The sequence below is a fragment of the Schistocerca nitens genome, chromosome 1 (assembly GCF_023898315.1).
Source record: "Schistocerca nitens isolate TAMUIC-IGC-003100 chromosome 1, iqSchNite1.1, whole genome shotgun sequence".
NCBI lineage: Eukaryota > Metazoa > Arthropoda > Insecta > Orthoptera > Acrididae > Schistocerca > Schistocerca nitens.
In genome coordinates, this window is record NC_064614.1 from 88,361,703 (window position 1) to 88,389,226 (window position 27,524).

Below are 27,524 nucleotides of genomic sequence, written 5' to 3' on the forward strand. Positions count from 1 at the left end.
ACTTTTTATTCACACCTGATATAAATCCCATATAATTGACTTTGAAAAGTTACTAAGGAGAACATATCTCGTGTGATGTGAAGAAGGTACTGAACAGCATATTCAGTACACAAAACAAGGTTTCAGGATTTGATGTGATTGCTAGACAGGAAGTTACCTATCCATTGGAGCTTGTGGTGAGAACTCTAGGGAGGAAACGGAAAGATGTGGGTGGTTCTAGTCCCCACACTGTTGTATGGCTGCACCCTACTGGACCAGTCGACTTGCAAGAGGTCATGGGTGCTGGGTAACGTACTCGAGCATCTGTTGACTGCATGTGTGTTGTGACTTATATTTGTGAATTGTTAGCCAAGACTGCTACAGACAGTGTTATTCAGCATAAATGCACTTTTTTTTTCAAGTAGGGGGATTGACTTTCCAATGCATTATGTAAATTTAAATAATTATGTATTTTTTATTTATCATTTGTAAATGAATCTTCTGGGTCTTTGTGTACGTAGGTTAGTTTGTATGGACAATTAGCAAATACTGTGGAAGACATTTACCAGTATGGCCAATATAAGAAGATATATAAATGCCTGGTTTCATTCACTGGTTTTGGTTCTCAAGCTACCAGATTGTGTCATCCTTCAAAGATCACTATGACTCTGTTTACTTGTATTTTTCTTGAGTATTGCAATATTGCATCTGATTGGAACTTGAGTTGTGGACAGATTAATACTTAACTCTGTTTTGGGTAACTGTGGTCATCGCGACTATGTTTGTGTGTGCTCAAGGAGAACGTCCAACCATTGATTGCAGCTTGATGCTTCTTACAATTACCTTTTGCATATAATTGAACTTATTGATGTGATTATGAACTTTATTCATTTTGTTGTGTTGTAACATTTTCTGCTGGTTTGTACCCAGTGTGTTTGGATTCATGGGTCAATCCCCACATCATAAACTTAGGCCTTAATATTTATCCATTATTTTGTTCTTTCATGAGTCAACACATCCTCAAATACTATGGTGTATGTCTCTGACTGATTTTGTACTATATTCCTACTCATGATTGAATATATTCTTCTGGTCTGTACCTATCGTTCTGAGTTTTTCGAGTCAGTTCATTTGTCGTACTCATAGGCTCTGAAATTTTTCTCTTCTCTTTTGATTTGAATGTTTGATTGTATGGATGTTAACTTACAATTTATAATTCTAGTAATTTACATTGTCTCTGTATTTATTTCTATAGTTTAGTTGTGTAATGTTGTAGTTTTGACATTGTGTTATTTGTCTTGTGACAGTACGTTCCACAGATGTGAAAATCTGAATACCATATCCTGATATATGTATAGATTATGATGTGTATAGTAGATATTTCTCATATATTTTCCGTAATATGTTACGTATTAGATACTTCTATACACCTATCTGCTATCCTCGACATAATTTTGTACACTATTTGGCAAACCTTGTAGTCTGTCACAGGATATTGTAAACACCCTGTATCCAAATTTTGTGATGGGGACCTTGCAATGGGACACCCTCCTCTAGCACTACCTTTTTTTTTATAGAAATAACTGATACCATATATACTATCAATTCTTATATAGGTGAACGTTTTCGACTGTTTAACTAAAAGAATTTCATATGATTTTGTATACAATGTATTATACACTCCTGGAAATTGAAATAAGAACACCGTGAATTCATTGTCCCAGGAAGGGGAAACTTTATTGACACATTCCTGGGGTCAGATACATCACATGATCACACTGACAGAACCACAGGCACATAGACACAGGCAACAGAGCATGCACAATGTCGGCACTAGTACAGTGTATATCCACCTTTCGCAGCAATGCAGGCTGCTATTCTCCCATGGAGACGATCGTAGAGATGCTGGATGTAGTCCTGTGGAACGGCTTGCCATGCCATTTCCACCTGGCGCCTCAGTTGGACCAGCGTTCGTGCTGGACGTGCAGACCGCGTGAGACGACGCTTCATCCAGTCCCAAACATGCTCAATGGGGGACAGATCCGGAGATCTTGCTGGCCAGGGTAGTTGACTTACACCTTCTAGAGCACGTTGGGTGGCACGGGATACATGCGGACGTGCATTGTCCTGTTGGAACAGCAAGTTCCCTTGCCGGTCTAGGAATGGTAGAACGATGGGTTCGATGACGGTTTGGATGTACCGTGCACTATTCAGTGTCCCCTCGACGATCACCAGTGGTGTACGGCCAGTGTAGGAGATCGCTCCCCACACCATGATGCCGGGTGTTGGCCCTGTGTGCCTCGGTCGTATGCAGTCCTGATTGTGGCGCTCACCTGCACGGCGCCAAACACGCATACGACCATCATTGGCACCAAGGCAGAAGCGACTCTCATCTCTGAAGACGACACGTCTCCATTCGTCCCTCCATTCACGCCTGTCGCGACACCACTGGAGGCGGGCTGCACGATGTTGGGGCGTGAGCGGAAGACGGCCTAACGGTGTGCGGGACCGTAGCCCAGCTTCATGGAGATGGTTGCGAATGGTCCTCGCCGATACCCCAGGAGCAACAGTGTCCCTAATTTGCTGGGAAGTGGCGGTGCGGTCCCCTACGGCACTGCGTAGGATCCTACGGTCTTGGCGTGCATCCGTGCGTCGCTGCGGTCCGGTCCCAGGTCGACGGGCACGTGCACCTTCCGCCGACCACTGGCGACAACATCGATGTACTGTGGAGACCTCACGCCCCACGTGTTGAGCAATTCGGCGGTACGTCCACCCGGCCTCCCGCATGCCCACTATACGCCCTCGCTCAAAGTCCGTCAACTGCACATACGGTTCACGTCCACGCTGTCGCGGCATGCTACCAGTGTTAAAGACTACGATGGAGCTCCGTATGCCACGGCAAACTGGCTGACACTGACTGCGGCGGTGCACAAATGCTGCGCAGCTAGCGCCATTCGACGGCCAACACCGCGGTTCCTGGTGTGTCCGCTGTGCCGTGCGTGTGATCATTGCTTGTACAGCCCTCTCGCAGTGTCCGGAGCAAGTATGGTGGGTCTGACACACCGGTGTCAATGTGTTCTTTTTTCCATTTCCAGGAGTGTATTTCAAACTAAAAAGTATAAAAAGAACTTAATTTGTCACCCTCTGCATGTACAGTTAAAATTCTTCTTCTTTTAGAAATATTTGAAATTACGAAATTTCTAGCATACTTAAAAATCATTATTAATTGCATAATTTAATGCAAATTAGTAAATTAATTTCTGGACTCATTTATAAAATAATAATATAACTTTAAGATTCTTCTTTTGTCAAGAAAGTTTGTAAACTCTTTGGAGTATTGTGAGTACTGCAGAATGTTAGTAGTAGTAGGCATGTCTCTGATGGAAATGCATGGGTTTCTTTAACATTTTGTCTACAACAATTTAATTGATGGTTTTATGAAAAATGAGATTGTGAAGTCAGTGTGATTTTGAAAAATGTGACAAAGAGTAAAATTCAAGAAGTAAACAGGCAAATCTTCATCAGTTATTTAGTCATCAAGAACTCACAATGTTATAGATCAAAATTTCAGCCACAAGAATGTACCCCTAGGTGCAAGAACTGGAGCCAACAACAAGAAGAGAAAATGAAGATAAGTGACAAGTTTTTCTTTTGCGTATTTCAAGCCTCTCGAACCTTTTAAAATTAATGAAGTCACTAATGAAAATTTGATAGTGATGAGTGGGGGGGTAAGATTACAAGTTGCTGGACTGATTATTTACACACACACACACACCAACTGGTAAATGATAAAACAGTGATTAGTCCATATCAGTTGTATTTAAGCATGGACCTTTAGGCTGCAATGTATGCAATGTAGTTGCACTCTTATTCACTTTCATGACAGATTTAAACTGTACACCTGATGAAGACTCAATCCTGCAAGCTTACCTTTTGCCACCATTGCTCATACTGTCTTACCTATTGATTCACAAGTCCTGCGCCAGCAAAGGCTGTCAGCTGGATAACTAAATCAGTTAGACCATTGCTCAGGAAATATAAGGACCCTTGTCTGGGTACTGGTGTGGCACCCAGTTTTAATGTCAGGAAGTGATATGCTTTTCTTTCAGAACTTGAAATTGATGCCAGACATGTGGAATGAGATCCTATAGAAGTAAACATCACCACAGCAGTATTCTAAATTTTCCTTTAGTTTATCCATGAGCAGATTCAGAAAGTTATGGGCAGGAATGCAAATACCTACATATTAAAAATAATGCATAAAATGGCCAAGACCTATGGTTCTGCGTTCCATGTGACTGATCCTATGCCCAAAACCTTCCCCTTTCATTGCTCATTATTAAATTTATTGTTATTGCAGTTGATAAAGATGATTATGTTCTACTGTTTTATGACCCATTACTATTCTGACATCTCTGTTTTATAGAAGTATCGATATCTTATAAAATACTGTATGCCACAGACCCACAAGCATAAAAACAAAATAAATTAATTAAATTATCTAAAAATAACTGATTAATAACGTCAGAGTAGGCCTACATACTGAAACAGTAGCTATGGACTATTTTTAAATCCTTGGAAGACACTTACCACGTTGAGAAAGTGCAGAATTTCCATGGTACATGTCTGCAGAGGAATTTGCAGGCGCTGTTTCACGTGCATTCAGTGTCACTGCAGTCTGGTTCTCTCGAGAGTAAATTGTCATTAGGAAGCCACCCCCTATTCCCATGCTCTGCAGACAGATCACTCCCTCACAGAAGAGAGCAGCTATTGCAGCCTCAACAGCATTACCTCCCATCTCCAATATATCTCTGAAAAGACCGTAAGTGAAGAATTTTAAAAAAGGATATTGTTCAAATAAAGACATAGTTTAAATCAGGATTGTCGTAGATCAAAAGCAAAATCTTATTGTTATATTCTGTTCAGTACTTTAAAAAGTGAAATTATCATAAAAAAGTCATTAAAACTCTGCAAAGCTGCAGGCCAAAAAAATCAGATGATAATACACTTCTGATCAAAACTGTGTGATCACCTATTAGTGAACATTAATACAGGAATTGTGCACACATTGCTTTATTAATTATTTTTCGTAATGTGGGGCCACAGTCATATTATATTTCTTTACAGTCAGTACCGCCATTAGACTGTTTTTTATTTGCAGTGTTACATTTACACGATCATGATTTCGGCTTCAAACTCGCATTATCAAATGTTTTAAGTGTTATACACTGCCTAAGATGGCATACTGTCATATTTAAAATACACTATTAGACACATTGTCTAGGGGTCGATATTTCTGGTAAAGCCTACTGCTTTGTTTTATCACTGAGTATACCATCTTGTAGACGCTTATTAAAAAAAAAAAACCATTGTTCTATGAAGGTTTGAATTCTGCTGTGCACACTTTCAATGAGTGTCTGAATGTCTGTGGAGAAACAGCAGCCCTCTCTTCTTCAAAAGCTGAAACCAGAGAAGGTAATGAATGACGTTTGTTACTGGGGTCTGGAACGATGTCAACAATGTTATGAGGGTAACCCCAAAAGTAAGGTGTCCTACTTTTTTTATAAGTACACAGACCTGTTTATTTCTACAATGGTTTACATCGGTTTACAGCTTGAACATTAACTACTTTTCGACATAATCACCATTTCTGTCGATGCATTTTTGTCGACGCTGTGGCAGTTTGTGTATGCCCATATCATACCAGCTCGCTGCCGTGCTGTTCAGAAAGTTATGAACCTCTTCGTTGGAGCTGAATCGCTTTCCGGCCAAATGTTCTTTTAACCTAGGGAACAGGTGATAGTGACTGGGCGCCAAGTCAGGACTATCTGGTGGGTGGGTGATTATGTTCCACTGAAAGAGTTGCAGGAGAGCAACGGTTTGCCGAGCGATGTGCGGGCGAGCGTTGTCATGGAGAATGTGTACGCCCTTGCTCAACATTCCTCTTCTCCGGTTCTGAATTGCCCGTTTGAGTTTTTTCAGAGTCTCACATTACCTGTCACCGTTAATTGTGGTCCCAGTAGGCATAAAGTCGACCAACAATACCCCTTTCCGATCCCAAAGATGGTTGTCATGACTTTACTGGCAGACTGTGTCTGTTTGAATTTCCGCGGCTTTGGCGAAGAAGGATGCCGCCACTGGCATGATTGTTGCTTGGTCTAAGGTGTAAAGTGGTATGCCCAGGTTTCATCACCTGTGACAATTCAGTCCAGAAAGTTGCCCTGTTCGGCTGCAAGGCGGTGAAGAAATGTGCGGGAAGCATCAACTTGTTCCCGCATGTAGTTCTCAGTCAGTATGCATGGCACCCATCTTGAGCACACCTTCCGGTAGTTCAATGTTTCCATTAAACTTCTGTGAGCGGTGCTTCGCGAAACCTGAGGAACCAACGTACAGAGATCATCCAGGGTGATCTGCCATTCTTCACGCATGCTTTGCTCAACCTTCAACATTGTCTCCTCAGAAATAGACGGTCTCCCGCTCCCTTGTTTGTCGCGAATTTCGGTCCGACCAGCTGCAAACTCTCTACACCACTTACGAACGTTTTTCACATCCATGCACGATGCACCATACACTTCCGTCATTGGCGATGAATTTCAATCGGCGCAGTATGCTTTGCGTTCAAAAACCGAATAACTGCGCGCAATTCACAGTTGGCAGTAACATCCAACGGGACCTCCGTTCTCAACGGCTGCCAAGTTAAGACTGAGCGGCTCAGCGCGGCGTGCGCATGTTTACACACAGCGCGTGAAGCACTCTTCATAACAGTGTGACCAACTGCCACACAGAGTTCTGAACTTATAAAAAAAATGGGAGACCTTACTTTTGGGATTACCCTCGTACTTAACGTAAATGTGTTCCATGCGGCTAAGGTCTGGACTCTTGGCAGGCCAGTCCATTTCAGGTATGTTACTGTCCACACAACATTGCCACACAGCAGCTGTTTTGTGATAGATCACATTGTCATGCTGATACAAACTATCATTGCCTCTGAGCTGTTCCTCTACTACATCGTTTCTCCACGTTTCAGTATTAATGACCCAATTTTCAAACATAATTTCCATCATCGCCCTCCCAACCCCTTCCTTATTATATATAGCAATAAATTTACTTATTCTTGGTGATTTGTAGTGTTTGTAACTTAGCAGTTTTAGTGTCAAAGTACATTATATATATATATAATGTATTTCCAGTACGTTGACACTACAATTACAAAGTTACAAACACTACAAATTACCAAGAATAAGTAAATTTATTGCTGTTTCGCTGTTGCTCTTGTTACAGCTATGCATGTGAATAGTTGATGGATTACATCAGGGGAGTGTGGGGTGCAAAGGAGAAATAGTATGGCTGCTGTGTCTAAGGGTGTCAGAGGAGAAATGTGTTCTTGTTTGTCTTCTGATGCTGGCAATTCAGAAGTGTTCACAGCTCTTACGGATCACCAGCAATCAGTGGCAACTGCTGTGTAAGAGCGCGTGAACGCCCTAAAGCCGTCGGCACACGGACCGTGCTGTCGAACGTTAACGTTGAGCGTGCCAAGTTCGACGTGCTGCTGAACGTTCAGGAACGATGGGACTCGAGCATACGGTATGTGGGCCCCAACGTGGAATACGCGATCGCAACGCACTCCAGTGGCAGTGGAGGGATGGTTCTAGTTCGTAAATCACACTGTTCACTCAACGGGCGCGCGTGAAATTCCCACGTTAGCTCTATTAAAACGCACATTTTCCCCATCGTCCACGAAGAGGAAAGTACCATGTCCAATCAATAAGGACAGACACATATAAAAGTTGCATTACAAACAGTGCGGTACAAATTTGGAATACTTCTCCGCATAAGATAAACATTGTTTCATCATTCCCACATTTTAGTAATACCCCAAGGTCAGTCTTACTTAATCACTGTTCCTACCCAGTAGCAGAATCTTTGCAACATGTGAATTACAAAGCGTAAAAGAAAAAGGAGCAAAATATCTTTATACAAGTAGCGCAAGCTGTCCTGTAGATTAAGCCAATCGAACAAAGTCACCCCTCAAAAAAGGTGAACTTATATTTACATAACATAAAATATTATAGTATATACTTATATTAAACTAATAATACAGTATCAGAACTTAATAAAACGCCAATGTTAGGGAATAAAAATTAGTAGTGTCAAGACGCAAACCTCCGCCCCAACTACCAAATCTATACAAGACAGTGATGCTATTCATTACGCTAAACCAACACCACAGACAACTGAAGTAATCAAAGTATGTTACCCATTTCAGAAAACCTTATGGTAGATATGTTACTAATTGAAAGTTAATTATAAGAAATTGTACCAAGAATAATGCGTTTTGGGCGGATCTTCAGTGTGTGGCTGCCTTCAAATAGCCTACTCTCATTATACACAAGTTACAATAATTCTTTTGCTATGAATATGATGTTTCTCGTTATTTTATTGGAACGAATCACACAGTTAACAACGGGTTTTCCAGTGATTCTGAATTTGCTGGTGCCCAGAAATAGCATATATACATATAAGCTTGAAATGAATGCCAATATGGCGCCTCACAACTCTGTACTGAAGGGAGACGGCGTGCGTGTGACGTAGGTGGCGTTGCGCCATCTCATTGGTCAACGCTCAGACGCACGTTCAGAATATCTGAGATGCCAGATATTGCTCTGCACGTTCGGAAAGACTCCCGGACGTGCTATTCCACGGTATGACGTCTGAAACTCGTCACTTTCGACGCTTAACGTTCGGATGCGCGGTCCGTGTGCCGACGGCGTAACTTCCAACAGCTTGCGGATTTATTAGTTATTTTTCTTTGAGTGCTGTTAAATGTTTCCAGCATAGACACTGCAATCTGAAAGATACAGCACTAAAACCTACTGCACTAATGCTCTTCTGGACGTCATGAAACCTGGCATCAGGGTCGCGAGCACACCTTCAATTGTGCACGATTTAAGGGGCTTCTGTGCATGCACAGCTGGGGTGATGTAATTGCCTTCCGAGTCAAATAAATACGGATTTGATAAACAACATGCACGGTCCATGATTTGCACAGCTAGCTCTTACCACTCAACTGCAAGTTTACGTCAGTGCCACCAGTGGTAGCACACTGTGGCAGACTTTTATCCTCATTCACTCGGTATTTATTTTATTTATTTATTTTATTTATTTACGTCCTGAATCTTTGAGGTACATATACCATACCTTAGATGTTGGACAAAATGACATTACATTAATATACTGTTACATTGATTGTATACATTACATTTATAAATTGTTACATTTCTATATTGCTATATTGTTACATTACATTTTTATATTGTTACAACCGAAATTGACTTATTTTTCAAGATACTGTGTTACTGAGTAAAAACAGTTTTCCAAGAGATATGAAGTTACAGATTTTTTAAAGCTATGGATTTTGTTTATGGCCTTTAGGTTACTTGGCAGCTTATTAAACAAATGTGAACCTGAGTGTTATACACCTTTCTTGCACAGTGTGGTATAACAATGATGTCTGTGTATGTCACTATTTGCCCTTGTATGGTGTTCATGTACAGATTTATTTTGAATAAATACATTTCCATTTTTTAGCATGCATAAATCACGCTAGATGATAGCACGCTCATCAGATAGGCCAGTTCACTCACTATATAGCAAAACTAGATCGAAAGTCAGTATATGTTAGGCTATACTGATAGAAAATCTATTTTGTGAGTTTCCGAATGAGTTATAGTATATTAAGTTTTGAATTTTATCATACAGTAATCCATTTGGAATGCTGGGAGTCATAAGGGCCTAAAGCACATCACCGTTGATTGTGAGTTGTAGCATTTATTCATGCGTCTGAAATCTGTTGATCTTATAGTGGGTCAGATTTATCTGTGCTGCAGGCCCACATTGTAAATATGAACATTCATGATAAGCTGTCTCACTGGTTTCTCCAATACTCACTTAAATGTGGGATCGACAGTGGTGTGCTTTAGGCCGTTATGGATCTCAGGGCCTCATTTGTATTTGTCAGGTGACCATCTTGCTAGACGTCACTACTTGAATTAATCCTTTCTACAAACAGCAGTTCGTGTATGAAGTCGGTTGTTTACTGGGCAGGGATCGGGTTTCCTGTGCAGTGTAAACATGAACTATGTTCAATCTACTTTAAATGCTAACAGAAAAGTAAGACTGTGAGGACAGATTATGAGTCTTGCTTGGATATCTCAGGCGGTAGAGCACTTGTCCATGAAAGGCAAAGGTCCCGAGTTCGAGTCTCGGTCCGGCACACAGTTCTAATCTGCGAGGAAGCTTCATATCAGTGCACATTCCACTGCAGGGTGAAAATCTGATTCTGGGAACAGAAAAATAAATTATGGCCTCCCAGACCACGTCCGTTGATTGTAAGGGTGACGAAATCAAATAAGCATGACTACAAACAAAAATTCAACGAGGAATTGTACAATCAGCATAAGTTGTTGTGTGTATGGCACATAAGAATATCTGATTTTCAGCCCGGAAGTACATTTGTGGAGTGTGGACTAATACATCTGTTAGGGATCTTGTACATCTGTCCGGAAAATGTAAAAGCATGAAAACTCTCACTTACACAAAACTGCGAAATGCAGAGTTGCGAGGGCTTACAAATTATTTCAATCTTACCTTAAACTGTAAGTAAGTATGTAGAAAACAAGTTCCACAAAAAATTCTTCATTTTGTCGGATAAGTTATGCATACTATTAATATTATTATTGCTACTGATATCATTACTATTGGTAGTGTCTGTAGTTGTATAAACTTGTTGATAAGCATAACTGTTATACAGCATATGCTATTAATTTCACACTCTCAAATTTATCTGAATTTGTGAACGTCCAGAATACACACTCACGAGCGGCCACTTGGTGCAATGGCATAAATTACACACGTAAGTAACATGTGTTCGTTAATACACGTCACAAAGATAATCATCTTTAAATGTGGCACTTACTTGTAGCTGCTTATACTACCTAATTAGTACACACAGTGTGCATGTGGCACAAAACTTGGTCGCGATCCTAATTTTCCTGTGTCACTTCCGGTTTTTTTTAGAACAACAAATCTCGCTTGCCTGTGCTGTGTACTATAGTCAGAGTTTGCTCCCTCGAGACCGCACAAAATACCGCGAAATTGATTATGTCAAGGAAAACTATTCCACAACCTGTCAAGTGTCAAGAAATTTGTATTTGTACAGGGGCTGGGAATCATCACAAAAAATCTTATATTTAGATGCCGTCTACTTTCAAAGTATTGCAAGGCACATTCATAAGTACTAATTCGAACGAAATGTGAGTGTTTCAATGAATACAAGTCAAAAGTAAGCTCCTCCACCCAGATGTTTTTCTTGTTCTGTGACTATAGTACCAAATCAGTTACTTCGCTGACGTTGGCAGCAATGAAACAATGAGCGCATTTGACTCAAAGTGTCCCGAATGACGCCGACTTGTAGCTATCAGTACTGGAGGGACGTAAGCTAATGTTTCGCGCGCTGACTGCACTTCAACAGTCATTGCCGCCTAAAGGAAACTTTAAAACGCCTACCATAACGGACACCATCGCGGCTTCGAGAGAATCTGCTCATATTGCTGGCAGCAATCTGATATTTGGTAAATGAGAATATTTGGCAGCCGAGATCGAGTGTGTAGTGTTTTGTTTCCTCAGTGGTCGGTTTCGACAGGGTCTAGCTGTAATTTTTTGATCTTCTCGAAATAATGTTCCTGGAAATAATGTTTCTGCGCATGAATCGCACGAACGTAACGGGCAAACATAACGAGAGCATAGTCCACCTATAAAACAAAGGTGCCACTTTGGCTTGTCAGATACTTACATTCCCTGATGTGCCGTAGCAATAACTGCTCCATTGACTAACTCACCTCAGCGGCACACTGTTGGTGCTGTGGACTTTTTATTTACTCTGTTTCATGCATTCGACAAGCCAATGTGGCGCCTTTATTTTACATTACATTTATCGTTTTCCAAGGATCCCTTGGAGAGGAATCTCTAGGATGTTGAAAGAGTCAAAGTTCTTTTATTTTTTTCATTTTCAGTCAGATACATGGATATTGTACAATTCTAATGCAGACAGAGTTATAAGCTATAATCCTTGCGAAGATATTCATCGATGGAACAGAAGGAGTTGGCCAACAGGAAGTTCTTTAATTCACACTGAAACCGATCTTTATCATTTAAAAGACCTTTGATATGCTCTCGTAAGTTACTGAGTATATGAGTACTCATGTATTTGACTCCTTTTTGTACTAATGTTAAACTTCTATAGTCCTTATACAGACTGTTTTTGGTTCTGGTATTATAATCATGTTTTGCACTATTTTGTGTGAAAAGAGACATGCTGGAAGTGACAAAGGATATCAATGAGTATAAGTACTGAGAAGTAGTAGTTAAAATACCAAATTTCTTAAAGAGGTCTCTGCATGATGATCTAGGACTGACACCAGATATAATTCTAATGACTCGTTTCTGAATTTTGAAAATGTTCTCTTTGTGAGAGGAGTTTCCCCAAAAGATGATTCCTTAACTCATTAGTGAACGGAGGTAGGTCGAATAAACTAACTTCTTCATTTTTAAATCGCCTATTTCTGCTATCATGCATATTGGTTAAAATGGCTCTAAGCACTATGGAACTTAACATCTGTCATCAGTCCTCTAGACTTAGAACTACTTAAACCTAACTAACCTAAGGACAACACACACATCCATGCCCGAGGCAGGATTCGAACCTCCGACCGTAGCAGCAGCGCGGTTCTGGACCATGCTTGCTGCAAATGTACTACGGCGTTTCATTAAGTCTAGAGTGTGCGTTTTCCAATTTAGGTTGTGGTCAATTTGCAGAGCTAATAATTTGACACTGTCTACAGCTTTAATTTCATTTTTTGGAATACATTATACTTATGATGTTGTTGTTGTGGTCTTCAGTCCTGAGACTGGTTTCATGCAGCTCTCCATGCTACTCTATCCTGTACAAGCTTCTTCATCTCCCAGTACCTACTGCAGCCTACATCCTTCTGAATCTGCTTAGTTTATTCATCTCTTGGTCCCCTCTACGATTTTTACCCTACACGCTACCCTCCAATACTCAACTGGTGATCCCTCGATGTCTCAGAACATGTCCTACCAACCGATCTCTTCTTCTAGTCAAGTTGTGCCACAAACTCCTCTTCTCCCCAATTCTATTCAATACCTCCTCATTAGTTATGTGATCTACCCATCTAATCTTCAGCATTCTTCTGTAGCACCAGATTTCGAAAGCTTCTATTCTCTTCTTGTCTAAACTATTTATCGTCCACGTTTCACTTCCATACATGGCTACACTCTATACAAATACTTTCAGAAACGACATCCTGACATTTAAATCTATACTCGGTGTTAACAAATTTCTCTTCTTCAGAAACGCTTTCCTCACCATTGCCAGTCTACATTTTATATCCTCTCTACTTCGACCATCATCAGTTATTTTGCTACCCAAATAGCAAAACTCCTTTACTGCTTTAAGTGTCTCATTTCCTAATCTAATTCCCTCGGCATCAACCGACTTAATTCCCATTATCCCCGTTTTGCTTTTTTGATGTTCATTTATACCCTTCTTCAAAGACACTGTGCATTCCGTTCAACTGCTCTTCCAGGTCCTTTGCTGTCTCTGACAGAATTACAATGTCATCGGCAAACCTCAAAGTTTTTATTTCTTCTCCATGGATTTTAATACCTACTCCGAACTTTTCTTTTCTTTCCTTTATTGCTTGCTCAATATACAGATTGAATAGCATCGGGGAGAGGCTACAACCCTGTCTCACTCCCTTCCCAACCACTGCTTCCCTTTCATGTCCCTCGACTCTTATAACTGCCATCTGGTTTCTGTACAAATTGTAAATAGCCTTTCGCTCCCTGTATTTTACCCCTGCCACATTTAGAATTTGAAAGAGAGCATTCCAGTCAACATTGTCAAAAGCTTTCTCTAAGTCTACAAAAGCTAGAAACGTAGGTTTGCCTTTCCTTAATCTTTCTTCTAAGATAAGTCGTAGGGTCAGTTGTGCCACAAACTCCTCTTCTCCCCAATTCTATTCAATACCTCCTCATTAGTTATGTGATCTACCCATCTAATCTTCAGCATTCTTCTGTAGCACCAGATTTCGAAAGCTTCTATTCTCTTCTTGTCTAAACTATTTATCGTCCACGTTTCACTTCCATACATGGCTACACTCTATACAAATACTTTCAGAAACGACATCCTGACATTTAAATCTATACTCGGTGTTAACAAATTTCTCTTCTTCAGAAACGCTTTCCTCACCATTGCCAGTCTACATTTTATATCCTCTCTACTTCGACCATCATCAGTTATTTTGCTACCCAAATAGCAAAACTCCTTTACTGCTTTAAGTGTCTCATTTCCTAATCTAATTCCCTCGGCATCAACCGACTTAATTCCCATTATCCCCGTTTTGCTTTTTTGATGTTCATTTATACCCTTCTTCAAAGACACTGTGCATTCCGTTCAACTGCTCTTCCAAGTCCTTTGCTGTCTCTGACAGAATTACAATGTCATCGGCGAACCTCAAAGTTTTTATTTCTTCTCCATGGATTTTAATACCTACTCCGAACTTTTCTTTTCTTTCCTTTATTGCTTGCTCAATATACAGATTGAATAGCATCGGGGAGAGGCTACAACCCTGTCTCACTCCCTTCCCAACCACTGCTTCCCTTTCATGTCCCTCGACTCTTATAACTGCCAACTGGTTTCTGTACAAATTGTAAATAGCCTTTCGCTCCCTGTATTTTACCCCTGCCACCTTTAGAATTTGAAAGAGAGCATTCCAGTCAACATTGTCAAAAGCTTTCTCTAAGTCTACAAAAGCTAGAAACGTAGGTTTGCCTTTCCTTAATCTCTCTTCTAAGATAAGTCGTAGGGTCAGTATTGCCTCACGTGTTCCAGCATTTCTACGGAATCCAAACTGATCTTCCCCGAGGTCGGCTTCTATCAGTTTTTCCATTCGTCTGTAATGAATTCGCGTTAGTATTTTGCAGCTGTGACTTATTAAACTGATAGTTTGGTAATTTTCACATCTGTCAACACCCGCTTTCTTTGGGATTGGAATTATTATATTCTTCTTGAAGTCTGAGGGTATTTCGCCGGTCTCATACATCTTGCTCACCATATGGTAGAGTTTTGTCGGAACTGGCTCTCCCAAGGCTGTCAGTAGTTCTAATGGAATGTTGTCTACTCCGGGGGCCATGTTTCAACTTAGGTCTTTTAGTGCTCTGTCAAACTCTTCACGAACTATCATATCTCCCATTTCATCTTCATCTACATCCTCTTCCATTTCCATGACATTGTCCTCAAGTACATCGCCCTTGTATAGACCCTCTATATACTCCTTCCACCTTTCTGCTTTCCCTTCTTTGCTTAGAACTGGGTTTCCATCAAAGCTCTTGATATTCATGCATGTGGTTCTCCTTTCTCCAAAAGTTTCTTTAATTTTCCTGTAGGCAGTATCTATCTTACCCCTAGTGAGATAAGCCTCTATATCCTTACATTTGTCCTCTAGCCATCCCTGCTTAGCCATTTTGCACTTCCTGTCGATCTCATTTTTGAGACGTTTGTATTCCTTTTTGCCTGCTTCATTTTCTGCATTTTTATATTTTCTCCTTTCATCAATTAAATCCAATATTTCTTCTGTTACCCAAGGGTTTCTGCTAGCCCTCGTCTTTTTATCTACTTGATCCTCTGCTGCCTTCACTATTTCATCCCTCAAAGCTACCCATTCTTCTTCTACTGTACTTCTTTCCCCCATTCCTGTCAATTGTTCCCTTATGCTCTCCCTGAAACTCTGTACAACCTCTGGTTCTTTCAGTTTATCCAGGTCCCATCTCCTTAAATTCCCACTTTTCTTTCAGTTTCTTCAGTTTTAATCTACAGTTCATAACCAACAGATTGTGGTCAGAGTCCACATCTGGCCCTGGAAATGTCTTACAATTTAAAACCTGGTTCCTAAATCTCTGTCTTATCATTATATAATCTATCTGAAACCTTTTAGTATCCCCAGGGTTCTTCCATGTATACAACCTTCTTTCATGATTCTTGAACCAAGTGTTAGCTATGATTAAGTTATGCTCTGCGCAAAATTCTACCAGGCGGCTTCCTCTTTCATTTCTTATCCCCAATCCATATTCACCTACTATGTTTCCTTCTCTCCCTTTTCCTACACTCGAATTCCAGTCACCCATGACTATTAAATTTTCGTCTCCCTTCACTACCTGAATAATTTCTTTTATCTCATCATACATTTGATCAATTTCTTCGTCATCTGCAGCGCTAGTTGGCATATGAACTTGTACTACTGTAGTAGGCGCGGGCTTCGTGTCTGGAAGATTCCATCGAAACTGGTCTCCGTGGAAATAAAATCTTGACTGCCAAATATTCTTGTTTAAGAACTAATTAGCCTAGAACGTTTTGGAATGTCTGCACTACCGCGACGTAAACGTGTGTAAATGTTGCTCCTCATTCAAATCCAGCCTGTCTGAGTCCATTCTATCTTTCTGTCACTTATCGAATTTACCGTGAATGTCTATATCGTAAATTGCGTGTTACAGTGCGGTTCACGCTACAAAATATTCACAGCAGTAGGTTTACAAAGAATGATGGGCAAGTTTTTGAGTGAACTTACGCGAGCATTAGACAATAGTGAAGTATCAAAAAGTGCACACAGGAACATGGTTACGAAAGTGAAATCAAAACATATTTTGAAGAATGCTTGAATTCTGCATGAAACCTAATAAGCTTAAACGAAATTCGAAAACACTTCAAAGTGAGTATATTAAAAAAACCCTGAGATTTCTTCGAATTAAAATTAAAATAATTTCAAAACCAAAAATAAGTTTCATATAAAATAGCCAGATGTAAAAAGTCTCATGCCATTGGCGAAGAGCTTGCTTTTTTTAACTTCAGTTGAGATTTTAGAAACCATGTTGCTGTATCAAATGAATTTATTTCCCCGTAGAACTGGTGATATAGCTGAAGATGTACAGCTTCTTGAAACAATAGATAGTAATAAAGATACTCATTTGATTGGCGTTGGTCAAATTTGTGGTGCTACGTCAGCAGCAGAAAACTTCTTTTCTGCAAACCAGTAGAACTGAAAGCAACAGCACTCGCATTATTTACTATCTTAAATGATTTTATATACAAGCGAACATAGAATGGAAGAACTGAGTTCGATTGTGCATCGAAGGCGCTCGTTCAGTCCCTCGAAGATTCCATAGTATACAAGGGCGCTCATACGATAGTTTTGGAAGGGGGGAGGGGAGACCTTGGGGTATGTAATATTTTTAACATTTTGGGAGACGAATGGCGACTTCTGAATACCTATAGAAAAGTTGCAGTTCCAACCCTGATAGAACCTGCGTAATACCGACTTTTAAATCATTTTCTTGCAAGAAAAGCACCTGAGTACACAATTTTTTCTCCTTTAAGAGATTTGTGGGGGGGGGGGGGAGGGAGGGAGGGAGGGAGAGAGAGAGGGGGGGGGGACTTGCCCCCGTGTATGAGCGTCCTTGGTAGTACAAAAGCACGTGTGAAACAGAAATCCTCACACTGTGTCTAGACACAGTGTGAGGATATCGTGCTAACGACGATTATAACAGTTGTAAATTATATAAAACTGAGTCTTCTAAAATCAAGAATTCTTCCTGGACTTTGTAAAGACATGGGTGCAGCACAATCAGCGTTACTATTTTATTGTTAGGCAAAATGGTTATCGCGCGGGAAATTGTTGCAACCTGTTTATAAATTAAGAAATGAAATCGCCATGTTTCTATAAGAGGAAAACCGACCGGAAGCTGGTAAGTTTCGAGATGTTTTATTTGTGATGGAGAGATGAAGCTGGGCTGCTTGGTCGACATATCCGAAACTTTGAATTTTCAACTCGGAGGAACAAGTATACATATGTTGGAAACGACTGGTGAAGTTAATGCCTTCTGTAGAAAACTGGAACCGTGATGAAGAAATTTGAAGCAAAAAGGAAAAAAAAAAAAAAAAACGAAGTGTTCGCAAGTAGAGATGGATGTATTAAAACTTACAAGGCTGAAGAAAAACGTGTGAAAACTGTTTCTGCAACTATTAAAATCACTTAAAAACGCTGTAAAATAATTTTAAAAACTATTTTCTTGCTGACGGAAACTCGGTAGTACGTTACGAATGGGTAAGGTATCCATTGCTAAATATTCCAGAAGGTCTCTCAATTGTCGAAGAAGACGTCTCCGTAGTTTTCACAAGTTTCGAAATCAACAGATAATTCAACAATAAATCGCCCTTGGAATACTGAGCACAGATGAATGATGAGTTTTCCGCACTGAAAATAAGTTTTCTGCACTGAAAACAAGAGCATTCCTATTCTGTCGCCATTTACAACATCCTACCTTTACGATGCAGGAACTTTTGCGTTGGCTGCTTTGAAGACAAAATATAAACTTAAGTTAAACATGAGAAATATTAAATTCTCTATGGCAAAACTTTGCTGTGCAAGCCAGGCTCAAGGGAGTCATTAATAATTACTGGTCCAGTTTTTAATTTAATATTGAAAAGTTGATTATTAAATGCATCGCGCAGCATTAATACAGACCAATTTGTAAGTGCATGATGTTAGTCCAAATGCGAATTTTTACTTTTTATTTTATTAATATTACTACAGAATGTATTTCGCCTTGCTCACCTTTTGCTAGATTAAGCAGATTTTGAATTCTATTTTTTTTCTTTTTCAGTAAGTTCGTGCCCTCCATTTAACGTTAACACGCCCCCTCCCCGCCCCCCCCCCCCCCCCCCCCCCCCCCCAAGGTTGGGAGTCGCTGCGGTACTGCACATAGTGCACATAATGCATTTAGAGTTTTCTTACGCGGAATAAGTGGACCACATCCTAACCAATAAAAACATTCTCATGCCATAACATCATCTCTTCATTATTGGTTTCACACATGATGGCTGGTAATGTTCTCCAGGCATTTTCCAAGCCCAAACCCTTGCATTGGATTACCACAGGGCACAACGTGCTTCATCACCCCAAATCATTCGTTTCCAGTCACTCATTGCCCGGTGGCGTCCCCCGTTATACCACATCAAGTATCTCGCAGTGTTGACTCCAGAAATGTGTGACTTATGAGGAGCTGTTCAGCCATAGTACCCAATTCTTTCCAGCGCCCTATGCTTAGTCAATGTGTCAGCTGGACTGCCGGTAGCATTTTGAATCTCAACAGGCCATGCCTTCCGCAGATATCATGCGATTTTTTTTACACCTATCTTTTGCAATCTTCGACGGTCCTTTCCCGTTCCCATTTTGCAATCACATCACCGACAGTCGGCTTGGTCAGCTTTAGGAGGGCTGAAATGTCGCAGATGGGTCTGTTAGTCAGGTGTCACCCAATGACACAAGTTCGAAGTCACTGACTCTCCAGATCGAACCTCTCTGCTATCAGTGCTTCTCTACTGACAACGCAATCCTCCCTGCTCATTTCACATTGGCGGGTCCGACTTTCGTGACATCTAAAGTGCGTGTCATTTATGACGGCGGCCGAGTTTAGGTTCTTTCTGCGCATCTGACGTCACAAAACACAGTCAGCCAATCAACAGAGACCGACGTTGCCAGAGCTCGACTGCAATACAGAGCACGGATGAGTGTCTTCAGTTTTAGAAACGTTCAGTCATAAATAAAGTAACTGTACGAAAGCAATGTCTTGATAGCAGAATTTCTTTTACAGAAAGTTTGGAAAAAGCGCATTCTTTACACCAAATGCTTCATATTCTATTAATTAATTAAACCAAACAAGCAATAAGCCTCCTAATTGAGGCGATAGCAAGGAAAGGTGTTTGTATCATTCTCACTAACCGCTTTTTCGCAATAAAGAACAGCGGTAATTGTTTATTTCCTATTGTACTTCGACGAACCGTGAGTAATTCATAGTCATACCAACAGTGTTTGTTGGTATTTTGCACCCTAGTGTAAAGGCCTCCAGAAAGTATATTGATTGACGGGCTGCGTTAGCCTAATATAGCCGGCACGGTAGCTCAGCGTGTTCGGTCAGAGGGTTAGCAGCCCTCTGTAATAAAAAAACTGAGCTAATCGATCAACAACGAACTTGAACGGACGCCTTACGACGTCCGCCCCGAGCAGATGCAACGAACAAAAGTGAACAAAATGAGAATTTATATAAAAAAAAAATAGACAAAGTGTTTTGCTGCTAAGTGAAAGGTTCCGAGTTCAAACCTTGTTCGGTGCTTAGTATTTTCTTTATTTAAAAACAATATTGAAGTGTCTTACTTCACGAATTTTATTCGTTTGAATGTAATTTTTTGAATTTTCTAGTGGCAACTGAAATCAACCATACGGAAAGTATAAGCTATGGACTTTTACCTCTGCAAACTCTTCAAAATTACGTGTAGTGGTTTACTACATTTAATGCTGCACAATAACTGCGTTGAACATCGAAACAAAATTAAGTCATTTATGGGGGGATGGTATCAGTCAAGAAGATGTGTGAAAATCAAATTTTTGGGCCAAATAGTTTTTGGGAAATCGAATGATAAGTTTGTCAAAGCAGTCGGAACACTATGTGTCTGCACAGGCGAGCAGTGCAGTGATGACAAAATCGCGCACAGCGCGGAATGCGGGGAGCACGTCTCTGTAGCAGCGAAAGGGTTAATGCGGCCGTGGTGGCTTTACTTCATAAACTGCGCGCTTCCCCCCTAAACGTAAGTTTGCTTGGCGCGTGCAACTGGCAACGCAGCAATCTCCCGCGTCTGTGCGGGCATGTGCGAACCGCCAAGATAAAAGAATTGAACTATAGTGGTAAGTTTCCCATAGATGTCCGGATAGTTTTGATCAGATAATGCAGATGTTGTGAAAATAGCCAGTTGTTGTTGCTGGTAGCATGTTGCAGTCTAAATTTGATCACGATATCATATTAATTTGGTCTTGAGGACGTAAGAGACATAATTTAGAGCTGGATCTGTTAGTCATAGACTCACCTTCCAATACCCGCGCACAGATACCCATTCGTGGCGACTGCAGCATGAGTGTAGACGCCCATGATGGAGTCTGAGGGCGGCAGTGGCTTCGGGCCATCGTCGGGTTGAGGTCGCAAGGCGAAGACTAGACCGACTGCCAAACCCACCAGAACAACAGCCACCGCTAGGGCCATTAACGCCCTCTTCATGTGCGATCTAAGAATAAATTCGAACAGGAATTTCTCTCAGTAAAGACAGTAACATTTACATTGACCAAGCATTTGAAACAAGAAATACATCAAATTCTGCATCTGCCACAAAATCTTTTATCAACAGTGCTACCACCTGCGTAGCATTGATCCTCATTCTTCTGGCACTTTAACATACATGGTTAGCTCTTGATGCTAGGTGCCTGGTACATGCCCAAGTAACATTGGAAACTGGTAGGGTACCCTTTACCGTGTGGTCCACAATAAACTGTCTGAAGCTGGAGGATTAACCCCTCGAACCTGGTAGTATTGTTAATAAAGGACACTGTAGCAAAGGTGGACTTTCATTAACCGGACTTAATAACTGCTATGGACACGTCAAAACTTCGATAAGCGCTTGAAAAATATCCAGCGGTGAACGATTCAGGTGGTTCCAGAATGAGATTTTCACTCTGCAGCGGAGTGTGCGCTGATATGAAACTTCCTGGCAGATTAATACTGTGTGCCCGACCGAGACTCGAACTCGGGACCTTTGCCTTTCGCGGGCAACTGCTCTACAGACTGAGCTACCCAAACACGACTCACGCCCCGTCATCACAGCTTTACTTCTGGCAGTACCTCGTCTCCTGCCTTCCAAACTTTACAGAAGCTCGCAGCTCGCAGGAGAGCTTCTATAAAGTTTGGAAGGTAGGAGACGAGGTACTGGCAGAAGTAATGCTGTGAGAACGGGGCGTGAGTTGCGCTTGGGTAGCTCAGTTGGTAGCCGGCACGGTAGCTCAGCGTGTTCGGTCAGAGGGCTGAGTGCTCTCTGTAATAAAAAAAAAAACTGAGTCAAAGGATCAACGATCAACTTGAACGGATGTCTTGTGACGTCTGCCCAGACCAATCGCAACGAACTATAACGAACAAAACGGAAAAAAAACAACGTTGGTAGAGCACTTACCCGCGAAAGGCAAAGGTCCCGAGTTCGAGTCTCGGTCCGACACACATTTTTAATCTGCCAGGAACTTTCGATTCAGGTAGATGTCTGATTTTTATACTGTAATGTTCTGCCATTAGAGAATCAGCTCAGATGTAATGAGGAGTGTTTTAGATTGTTGTTTAAGAGTGGCAACTGACAAAGGCAAGTATAAAATTATTTTCATGGCTCATTTTATAAACATTCTCCTGATATCCTGCCTACATCTACATAATCATTGTGCAATTGCGGCAGGAGATGTAAACATGCTTAAAGATGTGGACGAGGTAAAAGCAAAAAAGGTACAAATATCGGACGTACCGTAATCGAAAACACAGAATACATGTTAATGTCCAATTATTAGGCTAGAAGAATATCACGTGACGAGCAGACCACTAACAAATGTTTTAAAGCTGTCTGCTGCTTCCATTACCAATGTGTCCATTTAACCAGTGCCGGCCGCGGTGGCCGAGATGTTCTAGGCGCTTCAGTCCGGAACCGCGAAACTGCTACGGTCGCAGGTTCGAATCCTACCTCGGGCATGGATGTGTGTGATGTCCTTCGGTTAGTTAAGTTTAAGTAGTTCTAAGTTCTAGGGGACTGATGACCTCAGATGTTAAGTCCCATAGTGCTCAGAGCCATTTGAACCATGTTAACGAGCGATAGTAATACACTGGTGTCCAAAATTAAAGCAACAAACCGCTATTTCCCCATCCTGTGTCCAGTTCACGACGTAGTCACACAGACTGTCAACAGATGTCTGTACGGTCATGTTTTGTACGCAAGGTGGCATTCAATTCAACGGACAAGCACGCCAACGATGGCGTCAGGGCACCTATCAAAGGGGTTAGTGTTTCCCGGGTAGACCCACATCCACAATCGCTGTATACAAAGTCACGGACGATGCAATATGGTACAGAGAAGATGCCATAGGAAGAATGGAAGCATCAGTCGCAAACTGATTTGGCTTGATGGCTTAATGTGAATTGTTCTGTAGCTTCTCGGGTGTGGTGGCAGTTTATAGAGACCGAAACCATACACCGAAGACCAGGGCAGGGGTGATTGGTTGGTTGGTTTTTTGGGGAAGGAGACCAGACAGCGTGGTCATCGGTCTCATGGGATTAGGGAAGGATGGGGAAGGAAGTCGGCCGTGCCCTTTCAGAGGAACCATCCCGGCATTTGCCTGGAGTGATTTAGGGAAATCACGGAAAACCCAAATCAGGATGGCCGGGCGCGGGATTGAACCGTCGTCCTCCCGAATGCGAGTCCAGTGTCTAACCACTGTGCCACCTCGCTCGGTTGACAGGGGTGACCACATGTTGCATCAGAAAGAGAGGACCGTTATTTGGCAGTAAGGGCACGACGGTACCGCCTTATTTACTGCATGGCAACTGGCGTCTGACCGCGCAGCATCCACTGGACGTCTTGTATTGAGGCAAATGTTGTACAGAAGGCTTCGGCAGAGTGGCCTTTATTGTCAGAGATCTGCTGTGTGTGTACCTCTGACACGTCTTCATAGGAGGAGTGGAGTCGTCAACATGTCACCTGGACGATCGAACAGCGGGCCGATGGTCTTTTACATATGAGTCCCGATTTGGTCTGGAGAGTGATTCACGGCAAATTCGAATCTGAGGGAATGTGGAACACGATTTCGGGACCAAAGCATTGTGGAAAGAGACCGAGATAGAGGAGGATCCCTAATGATGTTGGCAGGGATTACGTTGACCACTCGAACACCTCATCATGGACTTGTACGGATGAATGGGCAAGGCTTAACCGCTGTCAGGTGGCGTGACCATATCTTGGGACCTAATGTGCGGATTTTGCGGGGTGCTGTGGGCCCAGACTTCGTAGTGACGGATGGTATTTCTCGACCTCATAAGTACAGGTGTTTTCTTGGGAACGGAAGTTATAGTACGCACGGCGTGGCCTGCTCGCTCTCTCGATTTGAATCCCATAGACCACGTCTGGGATGCGCTGGGAGATGGGCTGCATCGCACCAGCAACCACCAGCCACCCTCCAAGACTTGTGAGCAGCTCTGCAGGAAGAATGGGCGTTATTGCCTCGCAATAAGGTTGATGACATCATCCACAGCATGCTCCACCGTTTTCAGGCCTGTATAGCTGCCAGAGATGGTCCAACTTCATACTGGACACATTAACCAGTTGTCGGAATCTGTATGCAGATCTGTTAAGCTGAGAAAAACGAAGAACATTTTTGTTTGCCGTTATGCATGTTGCAGTTGTTTATGGTCTTTAGTCTTTACACTGTTTCTACTTTACTGACAGCCGTTTATAATGTTTTGTGGCAAAATAAAAGCATCCTTGCAAAATTACCGATTGTTGCTTCGATTTTGGATACCAGTGTGTAAAAGAAATGATACAAGCACGAAACAGAGCCTATTACGACAACTTAGACGTATTTCAGAATTCTTTAACTACAAAAGAAACCAAGCAAAGAGTATGCAATGAGGTGACGAAAGTCATGGGGTAGAGATATGCAGAATTTACGTCTCAAGAGAGAAACATGATGGGGGTTCTGTGATGATTTGTGTAGTCGTGTCATGATGTTCCTTGGGCCCCATTGTTAATCTGAAAGGTCGTGTTACTGCCAACGAATATGTACCATTTTGGCTGATCAGGTCCATCACATGGTACAATATTTGTTCCTCAATGGTGATCTTGTGTTCCAACACGACAATGCCCCTGTTTACACAGCTCACGTGGTCCAGCACTGGTTTTGTGAGCAGATCAGGTCCTTCACATGTACAATATTTGTTCCTCAATGGTGATCTTGTGTTCCAACACGACAATGCCCCTGTTTACGCAGCTCACTTGGTCCAGCAATGGTTTCGTGAGCAGATCAGGTCCTTCACATGGTACAATATTTGTTCCCCAATGGTGATCTTGTGTTCCAACACGACAATGCCCCTGTTTACACAGCTCACTTGGTCCAGCACTGGTTTTGTGAGCAGATCAGGTCCTTCACATGTACAATATTTGTTCCTCAATGGTGATCTTGTGTTCCAACACGACAATGCCCCTGTTTACACAGCTCACTTGGTCCAGCACTGGTTTTGTGAGCAGATCAGGTCCTTCACATGTACAATATTTGTTCCTCAATGGTGATCTTGTGTTCCAACACGTCAATGCCCCTGTTTACGCAGCTCACTTGGTCCAGCAATGGTTTCGTGAGCAGATCAGGTCCTTCACATGGTAGAATATTTGTTCCCCAATGGTGATCTTGTGTTCCAACACGACAATGCCCCTGTTTACACAGCTCACTTGGTCCAGCACTGGTTTTGTGAGCAGATCAGGTCCTTCACATGTACAATATTTGTTCCTCAATGGTGATCTTGTGTTCCAACACGACAATGCCCCTGTTTACACAGCTCACTTGGTCCAGCACTGGTTTCGTGAGCAGATCAGGTCCTTCACATGGTACAATATTTGTTCCTCAATGGTGATCTTGTGTTCCAACACGACAATGCCCCTGTTTACACAGCTCACTTGGTCCAGCACTGGTTTTGTGAGCAGATCAGGTCCTTCACATGTACAATATTTGTTCCTCAATGGTGATCTTGTGTTCCAACACGACAATGCCCCTGTTTACGCAGCTCACTTGGTCCAGCAATGGTTTCGTGAGCAGATCAGGTCCTTCACATGGTACAATATTTGTTCCCCAATGGTGATCTTGTGTTCCAACACGACAATGCCCCTGTTTACACAGCTCACTTGGTCCAGCACTGGTTTTGTGAGCAGATCAGGTCCTTCACATGTACAATATTTGTTCCTCAATGGTGATCTTGTGTTCCAACACGACAATGCCCCTGTTTACACAGCTCACTTGGTCCAGCACTGGTTTTGTGAGCAGATCAGGTCCTTCACATGTACAATATTTGTTCCTCAATGGTGATCTTGTGTTCCAACACGACAATGCCCCTGTTTACACAGCTCACTTGGTCCAGCACTGGTTTTGTGAGCAGATCAGGTCCTTCACATGTACAATATTTGTTCCTCAATGGTGATCTTGTGTTCCAACACGACAATGCCCCTGTTTACGCAGCTCACTTGGTCCAGCAATGATTTCGTGAGCAGATCAGGTCCTTCACATGGTACAATATTTGTTCCTCAATGGTGATCTTGTGTTCCAACACGACAATGCCCCTGTTTACACAGCTCACTTGGTCCAGCACTGGTTTTGTGAGCAGATCAGGTCCTTCACATGTACAATATTTGTTCCTCAATGGTGATCTTGTGTTCCAACACGACAATGCCCCTGTTTACACAGCTCACTTGGTCCAGCACTGGTTTTGTGAGCAGTTCAGGTCCTTCACATGGTACAATATTTGTTCCCCAATGGTGATCTTGTGTTCCAACACGACAATGCCCCTGTTTACACAGCTCACTTGGTCCAGCACTGGTTTTGTGAGCACGAGGATGAACTGCCGCATCTTCCCTGGCCACCACAGGCACCAGAACTCAGTATTGTTGAGCCTTTGTGGTCGACTTTGGAGAGGAGGGTATGTGACTGTTATGCACCTCCATCGACATTATCTGAGCTTACCAATATTTTGCAGGAAGAATGGTATAAGATTCCATTTAAAATCATACAGGATCTGTATGTACCGTTCATTACTCCGTCTTCAGGCCACGAGTGGCCTACCGGGACCATCCGACCGCCGTGTCATCCTCAGGGGAGGATGCGGATAGGAGGGGCGTGGGGTCAGACCACCGCTCTCCTGGTTGTTATGATGGTATTCTTGTCCGAAGCCGCTACTATTCGGTCGAGTAGCTCCTCAATTGGCATCACGAGGCTGAGTGCACCCCGAAAAATGGCAACAGCGCATGGCGGCTGGATGGTCACCCATCCAAGTGCCGGCCACGCCCAACAGCGCCTGACTTCGGTGTTTCCACGGGAACCGGTGTATCCACTGTGGCAAGGCAGTTGACCGTTCATTACGCTAAGTGAATATTTTGTCCAAGTTTTTCTTGATTTCCTCATTGTCGTGGACAACAGCTCGCTCAGGGAATAACCTGCTAGTGCTCTTGTCTGATAAATCATTTGTGCCTTTTGAGAACGGTAGATGTTCTATAACGCTTCCTTGGGACTACATCCGACGCTACTTTTGTTTTTGTTGAATATTCGCCGTCCAGTATAGCATACTGAGTTCTGTTAGTAGCATAGTTCTCCTGTTGTTGTTGTTGTGGTCTTCAGTCCAGAGACTGGTTTGATACAGCTCTCCATGCTACTCTATCCCATGCAAGCTTCTTCATCTCCCAGTACCTACTGCAACCTACATCCTTCTGAATCTGCTTAGTGTATTTATCTCTTGGGATCCCCCTG

General features: G+C 42.1%; 1 protein-coding gene across 3 annotated transcripts in view; it reads right to left on the reverse strand.

The window, feature by feature from the left end:
- Window positions 1–27,524, reverse strand: part of LOC126241393 (scoloptoxin SSD14-like) — a 483,336-nt gene that overhangs the window by 82,559 nt on the left and 373,253 nt on the right. For all 3 annotated transcript variants that reach the window (XM_049948003.1, XM_049948004.1, XM_049948002.1), the window contains 2 exons: window positions 21,032–21,226; window positions 4,570–4,790 (listed from right to left, as the gene is read on the reverse strand). In XM_049948003.1, the coding sequence (XP_049803960.1) occupies window positions 4,570–4,790; window positions 21,032–21,226 (416 nt within the window). The remainder of the gene's footprint in view (window positions 1–4,569; window positions 4,791–21,031; window positions 21,227–27,524) is intronic.